We start from the raw sequence: 8,841 nt of genomic DNA on the forward strand, positions 1-8,841 counted from the left end.
TTTAAGACAAAATATAGTCTCATATCTCAATATGATATATATTTAAATTTCCCGGCCATATATAGAGGTAGAGTAAAATCTCAGACTCCTCCCTGAGGAGGATCTCTCCTGTCAGCCCTCCCCTCCACTGGTAGAGTCACTCTCTCCCTTTTTTCTCGTCTTCATCAGTGGCGTTCGAACCCTGACGACAAAAGCTGTCAACACTGTGTTGGAGTGGGACTTGAGATCTGTGGTTTTTAAATGTGTATGGTTATATTTGCTCCGGTAAGTTTCATTTCTCCGATCTTGATTTTACTGATTAATTACAGTGTATCAAGTACAATAACAAGCGTGATTTTGATGGTTTGATTTGCTGATTGGTGAAATTTCTCTCAGGTTTAGCATCTATGCAGTCTGCTGATTATTTAAAAGTAAAGAAAAATTGCCACAGAGTAAATCTCTCATAATTTATATTAATATTCTGCATCAGAGCCGTGAAGATAAAATGAAAATCAGTCTTCAGACTTCAAATTGAATGTGACTGTACTGCTGTGGCCACCCTCCGGTGCACAGTGAGCAGCTCCGTTAGTTGTCTTCCGACCTTTAAATTATTCAGGTTTTGTTTTCAAACCAATTATAAATCTTAATAATCAGTCCAGTGATTTATTGACGTGGCTGCATTATGCAGAGAGCTGCTCTCAGAGACTTGACATTGGATCAATTAATTGTATGAATTATCAACAATAGCTGATCATTTTGTGATGATTTTTTGTTGGTTTTCATAGATTTTTGCCATCTGTGCATTTGCAACATGTGGAGGATACTATGGTCATCTCCAGGTTAAAGTGGACTGTGCAGACAGGAGGCAGAGTAACCTCAGCATCAACATTGAGTTTAGCTATCCCTTCAGGTAAAGTGGTTGTTGGTTCTTTAATTTGCATCCTTTCATCTCATTAGGTAATTCACTTGTGAATACCTAAAGAACAAATATTAATTTTGATCTAATTTTGTTTTTATGTCCTTTAGTTCAATCAAGTAATCTCTGGCATGTGATCTATTTACTGGGCTTAACATATTTCATTTCAAATTGTGATTCACCAGTGGTGGAGGAAGTATTCACTTCCTTTACTTAAGTAAAAGTAACAATTACACACTGTGATAATATTTTGTCAAAAGTAAAAGTCCTGCACTGGAAACGTTACTAAAGTAAAGGTTAGTAAAATTAGTATGTACTTTAGTATGAAATGTAAAGTACCCAATTCAGAAAAAAACTATTAATAAAGGGGAGAACAACAAACAACAACACACAAGAAACTAAACATTCAGAAAGATCTAAAAAAAAAAAAAAACCCAACCACAAAATCAAACTGTAGAAAAGAAAGAGGAAAAAAAGAAAGTTATTAAATATTTATCAAATCAAAAGGAAAATTCAACCATTTGGTGGAGCATGTTTTTAAAACCTTTTATTATAGGTTATATATTATATTAGTGGCACAAATGTGTTTGTCAGACTTCAGAAACTATAACATGTTTTTATAACAACTTCCTGTAAAGGCAGACTGTTTAAAGGCACAGTGACATCTAGTGGATGTTTGTAGCATAACAAACCTAAACTGAATAGATACAGAGATAGATAAAGAGATAGAGATACAGAGACTCAAAATGTGCACTACCAAACAGCGGCGCAGGACGTTAAAGGGTCAAGCCCATAAAAAAGGTCAAAGCCACAATAACAGGTAACAGGTTGAATTCTTTTATCAGTTAAACATGAAGACACATTGTTAAACTTAACTGTAAGTCTACGGGCCACCGTTTCTATTTACGTATCTTGGATGATGAACTCTGTGGTGTGTCTGTGAATGTTAACTCTCTGGTTTTGTGGTGCAGCAGCGTGCTCGACCACCCCCAATCTCCCTGCCTTCAGTGATGGCCAAGTGTCTAATTAACAGCTCAGCTGACTTGACACTGGTGTCTGTGTGTTAGTTCAGTGGTGCCCACTCTCGTGCATAAATAGCACAGTAACCCAAATTGCCTCAAATGGGCCTTTAGTATTCTTCAGTTCTTTTGAAATGCTTTGCTATTAATAAAATAGATGAGACAAATTAAATGGAGCTTTCATGTTTTGAGTCTTTTAGAGGCATATATCTAAATCCGAAGCATCAGGACAAAAAAAGACCACTCTCCACCAAGCTGCTCACTGGGGCGGTTGGGGTTAATTGAGGGTCTTGCTCAAGGGCAGCTCAGTGGTGGTAATTAGGGAGGGGCAAGTGTCGCTTTTTAACTTACCCGCCAAGATTGAACCTCCGGTCACAACTAACAAACCTTTAGGCCACCACTGCCCTAATTAGGGACGGCTTGTCCAATTTGGAATAAAAGCCGACTCCTCAATTGACCCTTAGCTAAGCCCCGCCCCTTTGTGTTGGCCCGTAAGCTGTCAGAGCTGGCTGACGTTACACTATGAATGGCCAGTATGTGTTGGAGGGGCGGGACTTAGTGAGGAAAAGCTGACTTTGGACATGCATGTATATTTTGCACACTGATTGACAAAATGAGCCAATGACTATTATTTTAAGTATTTCTAGACGGATCTAAATACATGTCTGGCAGTTTTCCTTAATTTAATAAAAAGACTGAAGCAGCACAATGAAACTTCTACATAACTCATAATTTCAACAGGATCAGTGGGTCAGCACAGCTGTCTGCAACTTTGCATTGCACTTTATATCACGCTTAAAGTTATAAAAATTATCTCAGTTATTGGCAGTGGTGGAATTTATTGAATGGTGGTGGAATTAAAGTACAAATGTGAGGTTCTTGTACTTCACTTCTGTATTTTCTTTTCTTGCCATTTTATACTTTCACTCCACTAAATTTCTAAATAATTTAAGTTTGTACTTAATTACATTGAACTGTACACTTTAGTTACTTAAAGAATCAACAAATTAATTTTTGCACAAAAACATAAGTGTTTAAAAGATGTGTTGTTTTGTAATAAATTTAATTACCAGTTAATTCAAGTGTAGCTGCAATGACCAGCTGATGATTGACAGAAGATTTCATTGCCAACTGTTCTGTCTCTCTCTTTTAAAAAAAAAAACAACTGATATTTTAAAATCTTTGGAGATTTTTTTTTTCATTTTTTAAAACAATTCTGAGGGAGTTGGGGGTTATTTTTCACAAATTTCTTTCCAATATGTTTGAGTTTGGTGGTGTTTTTCTCATTTTTAATCATTTTTAGGTTTGGGGGATTTTTAGGGGACAACGAAAACTTTGTCCTCTCATCAAAACAATTTCTTCCTTTCACTGCATGAAAGTGAGTTTGGAAACCGTTCACACATTCCAGATATTACAGTATGCCTCTTTTGTCACAGAGAAATCTCAATCTATCTATAGTACATAAACTTTCAGGATGCCACCTATTCCACACTATAGAAGATGCTCCTGGCTTGTGGCAGTTTTGCATTCAGCCACCCTTGTTGTTGTCATGTGTGTGGAAATATAGTCATTATCACAATATGAATTTTCCTTATCATTTTTGAAATTCCAACAACAACAACAAACAACAAAAATGGGTATTTCAACAAGACATTGGACATTTCCAAAAGAAGCTCAAACATGATGTTTACCTACCAAGTCAGTTTTGTCCCTTGCATTAACCAGACGTTAATCACAGCACTGTTACTTGGGCTGTACCTGAGAATTATGCCAAAACCTGACCGAGGCAGTCACTCAAAGCAGCAGAGCTGTGCACTCCTTAACGACACTAAAATGCAACATAGACTCTCAACATAATGTTATACATTAATATTTTGGCAAAAACTTTTACTAACCAGTGTGGCTAAAACAAAAAAATCTACCCACATTTGGTGCTTGGCGGGCGTTAATGTCGGACACTGGCTCCTGTTGTTTTCATTCACTGCCAAACTCCTCTTTGTGTCTTGTAGATTAAAGGAAGTGCATTTCAAGACTCCCTTGTGTGACACGAAAAGAGATGAAATTATTTTCCTGGATGGTGACTTTTCCTCAGCTGCTCAGTTTTTCCTGACTGTGGGTGTCTTTGCTTTCCTGTACTCTCTGCTGGCCACCATCGTCTATGTCTTCTACCAGAACAAGTACCTGAAGAACAACAGAGGCCCGCTTGTGGTCAGTGAGCTTATACCTTCAACAAAAACTCTCCTATTTCCAGCAGCGTACTAAATACAACATAATGTATGTATAATACTAATTGTGTTTGTAGACTTGAAACAAATTCAATTTATTCTGTTTCCTTTCTGCTGTTCTGTCCTGAGCAGGATTTTGTTGTTACAATCATCTTCTCCTTCATGTGGCTGGTCAGCAGTTGTTGTTGGGCCAAAACTCTGTCTGATATCAAGGCCGCCACAGACCCAACACACGTGCTTCTGCTCATCTCAGCCTGCAGAGCTCAGGAGAACAAATGCACGGCCACCCAGGAGCCTCACTGGTCACGACTTAATACTTCTGCGGTAGGTGTTCGGTCAGCAAATGAGACTGAAACATAAAAAGCGGATTAAGCAAGCCTTTCACTCCCATTCTCCCTTCTGTCTTCAGGTTTTTGGTTTTGTAAATGTTGTCCTCTGGGTTGGAAATATTTGGTTCGTCTTTAAAGAAACAGGCTGGTACAAGACAGGTCAGAGATATCCGACCAGGAGCGCCTCTGGGAAACGTGCCAGTGGAATGCGACAGCGGCTCTACAGCGAGAGCAGCTTCGAGCAGCCCGAGGAAAGTTTTGGTCTACAGCCCTCCAGACAAAACAGTTTCAATCAGCAGGTCAACAGACAAGTCAGCTTCAACCAGTCACAAGTAAGCTTGAGCTTACCGCACGCATATCTCGGCAAGCCGGTCATTTCTGAGAGTAAAGGGGCTTCTCAAGCGCCGATGATATTTGTCAACGAGATGTGATTTTGCTGTTTGTGTAAGGCTGTACAGAAAGATGCAAACATCACTAACTTAAAGGATCTGTGTGTGATTTTCAGAGCATAATAGCTACAGACTCCTATCTGCTATGTAAAGATAATGTGAAGTAATGGCGCCCTGAGCAGAGAAAGAAGTGACACTCCCTCTGTGCGTGCTGTAATCTGAGCTTCTCTGCTTTTTGTTTCGGTAAACAGTTTGGCCCCACATGCATGTCAGTGCATGTAAGTCCCTGTATTGGCTAGCTAGTAGTCATCACTTTGCATTGTGCTTACTCTATGGTTACCACTGATTTTGGGATAGTGATGTCGTGGAAGCCTAGCACCTCAGGTTCCCCCCCGATTAACATCATGAGCTCTGTCAGTATTGGTGCCCTTTTTAGCACTGTTTGAGCTTTTAGCACCATTAGTTGCTCTGTGTGATCATATCTATTGGACAAATTTGTTGTTCACAATGTGCTTTTCATGCTAACTTTTCCCCTGATGACACAAGTTGTGGCTATGTTGAAATGAAGAAATTTGAAGTCATTACTTAATACTTTTGTTTGTTTGTTTTAATTATGTTGCAAGCTGACCTTTGGCATTTCTGAGGGCTTTTCACTCTGTCTCTCTCAGAAATCACTTGACAGTCGAGTCAGTGGTCACAGCTACACATGGGCGGTATTGCGGTGTTACAGGTTTACCAGGGTATTTAAAAATCCCGACCGAGTGATTTTGAATACCGTCAAAAATACTGACCCTCATTATTCTATTAACTTCATACTGGAGAGGCTGTAATGAGGAGGTTTTGCATGCAGTGTGCATCACATGCCCTGGAGGTTACGCCGGGCCACACGGCATGTGTGAGTGTGTGTTCACATTGGCAGCGTTTGTTCATGTGGTGCCGCTGCAGAGATGCCTGCTGTATTATGTGTTTATTATTTTTACATTTTATGACTGTAAAGTGCTTTGGTCAACTGCAGTTATTTTTAAATGTGCTCTACAAATTAAGTCTGACTTAACATAAGCTGCCTAAAATGAGCCTAAAACATAACTGCAATTGACCAAAGCACTTTACAGTCATAATATATATATATATATATATATTTATTATAACAAATATAGAGATTTAGAGAATGCAGTTACTACAATTGTGGTGGAATACAAGGTAATAAAAGTATCCATTAACTATGTTAAATAAAGGATTTACTCAAGTGATGCCAAGTACTGTGGTAGCAGTTGGTCGGCAGGTTTAAGCAGGTAAAATGTCCCGTGCTGATGTATCTTAATTCTATTAATATTGAAGATAGTGACGATTTTACAGGCAAATAGTGCTGAGCTATTGAGTATTTTCCTGTGCCTCTGTGTGAATTTCTTAATTACTGTGACCACTTTTGTATTGTTTTTAACATTTTTGACAACATGTTTTTTTGGGGTTTTTTTTTAAGTCCAAATCCCAAGAGAGCCGCTGAAATAGAATTTATAGAATAAATGCCCAGTAAACTAGTGGGTTTTAGCATTGTGTTAGAACTTGTGTTGATGATGAACTAACTTGATTTACTAAACATGTTTTTATTCTGTAAATGGAAAACCTTTTTTCTTTTTTATGTTTTTGCCCAAAGTATTTTTTTTCTGTTTCACATAATACTGCATATTTTGCCATGTACTATGTCTGACGGAAAATGTGCATGTGTTTGACAGAATCAGTATCAGTTCAAAAATGTATATAACCAATGTGCTAGCTCTCTCTATAAATATTTAACACTTGATTTGTATTATTTATTCCCTTTGTCAATACTGCTGAAATTCCTGAAGTATTTAATTAGGTACTCCGGGGATTTTTTGTCCTTTCTTTAAAAAAAAAAAAAAGAATATTGATTTCAAATTGACATAAGTATTGTTTCAGTGGATCTTTGAAAATGTGATTATTTTTTGTATTATTTTATGTAAAGCTGTGCGCAAATACATTCACATTTATTATATTTGTGTTAACACTGAAGAATTTTTTTTCGGGAACAGTTTCCATACTAAACAAACTGAGATACATAATTTTGATGTGGAACATGTTAAAGTACTCAAATTGCATTTATATCCTTATTGTCACAGTCCTCTGTACTATACCTTAAGTTTTTAAAAAAAGGAATATGATGTCAATATATTTGAACATACTGTTCATACTGTGTGAAGTAACTGAAAAGTGTGTGTTGTGTGCTGCAGATAAGGATTTATGTTCATATCAGATATTAAATTTAGTTTGTTGTTTTACCTGAAGTGTGCCTGAGGTGTTGATCCAGATGTTTTGTTTTTTTGAGTGATACTCTGGTTTTCAGTAACCAATTTCAAAGCGAGTGTACTAACTGTGGAGCTGTTGTTGCCATGGTTTCTCACATACAGTGCCAGCCTTTTCATTTCCATGGAAAAGGGAACAGATCAGAGTAGTGAGGAAATACAGGGAAAGACATGTGGGAAACCAATACAGGGAATCAGTAATGAGTATGACTTTTATGGAGACACAGGCGTAGACATTAAAGCATGTCTCACACTGTGTATCAGGATTATCTCAACTGCAAAGGCTGAAGGGATAATCCTCAGGGTGTCCATTTCATCCACTCTAAGACAGTTAACACAATACTACCTAATCCCCAAAACCGCTTACCACTCCAACCACCATACGGCCTGTAAAGTTTGAAAGCTGTTGCTGACTAAGAGTATAGTTTGCTTGCGCTGATAATTTATCTCATTAGGAAAAAGATGTGAATTTGATAACTAATGGTAGCCACACAAATCACTGCCACGTTTTAGTTCGCCAGAATAAATGTTGGCATTAAACATTTCTTCAAACCACAGATTCACTATATTTGTACATTTCATATGTGCAGGATAACTTTATGTTTCTTTACATTTAAGTTTTAAAAGTCATGTTGTGACAACACTGTTTTTAATTTGTGGTAAGGGTTTAGGCACAAAAAACACTTTGTTGGGTGCAGGAAAACATTATGTTTTGTCATATATTACCCACTTTTGTCCCTACAAATATGGCTGGAAATGTACCAAATGTAATTAAAAAGATGTCTGCTTTTGTTGCCACAAACACAGTTGGAAACTTGCTGACTGGGCATTAAAAAATATCTGCTCTGTCACTAAAAACACAGCTGGAAATGTCCTGAACTCACATAAAAAATACCCAATTTTGTCACCACAAACACAGATGGAAATGTCCAAAACTCTCATTAATAAAGAACCCTTTCTGTTGCTACAAACATGGCTGGAAATGCCCCAATGTTGCACTAAACAATGTCCACTTTGGTTGCTACCAACACAGCTGGAAATGTCATGTGATGGTATACCACCCCCTTCAAAAAAAAAAAACAAAAACAAAATTTTTGTCACTAAAAACATGACTGATAATGTCAAGTGGTGCTTAAGTACTGTGCTCCCTGTATACATTAGCTTTGATGTCAGCGGATGATTTTTTATTTTATTTTTCCAAAATGCTAATGTCCATAGATCCACAACAAATTGTTTGCACTGGCAGCAGAGGATCACTTTTGTACTTAAATTTGGGTGGATTTCTATGTTTGTGTTTTGAATTCATACAATTTTTGTAAGATTTTTTTTGTTGCTGTTGAACATTCATAAAGCTACAGGTGAGTAACTGGGATGATAAAGTAGGTTGTTTGTTTGTTTGTTTGTTTATTTAAAGAAGCTTCGTTAACGGCAAATTCCACTGTGTGCAAGGCACTGGCGGGGGATGACAATGTTTTTGTTTTTTGAGCAGTTAGTTGAAACAGAGACCAACAAAAACTGTAGCTGACTAGAAAAAAAGACAATTACAATTTACTGGTCTTAAACGGGTTTGCTGTCCGCTGTTGACAATAGTATGTATGTAGTACATACAGTATGATTTCCTACAAGTTAGCGACCCCACGAATTACGTTCTTAACGTACAGTT

General features: G+C 37.5%; 1 protein-coding gene across 1 annotated transcript; it reads left to right on the top strand.

Annotated features, from left to right (window-relative positions):
* Positions 1 to 240: 240 nt before the first annotated feature.
* Positions 241 to 4,899, top strand: LOC121959485 (synaptoporin-like). Its single transcript, XM_042508795.1, has 5 exons — positions 241 to 264; positions 765 to 889; positions 3,924 to 4,122; positions 4,272 to 4,463; positions 4,549 to 4,899. Exons 1-5 carry the CDS (start codon positions 241 to 243, stop codon positions 4,897 to 4,899), a joined length of 891 nt encoding a protein of 296 aa, XP_042364729.1.
* Positions 4,900 to 8,841: the final 3,942 nt, after the last annotated feature.

Source organism: Plectropomus leopardus, chromosome 2 (assembly GCF_008729295.1).
Source record: "Plectropomus leopardus isolate mb chromosome 2, YSFRI_Pleo_2.0, whole genome shotgun sequence".
In the NCBI taxonomy this organism is placed as follows: domain Eukaryota; kingdom Metazoa; phylum Chordata; class Actinopteri; order Perciformes; family Serranidae; genus Plectropomus; species Plectropomus leopardus.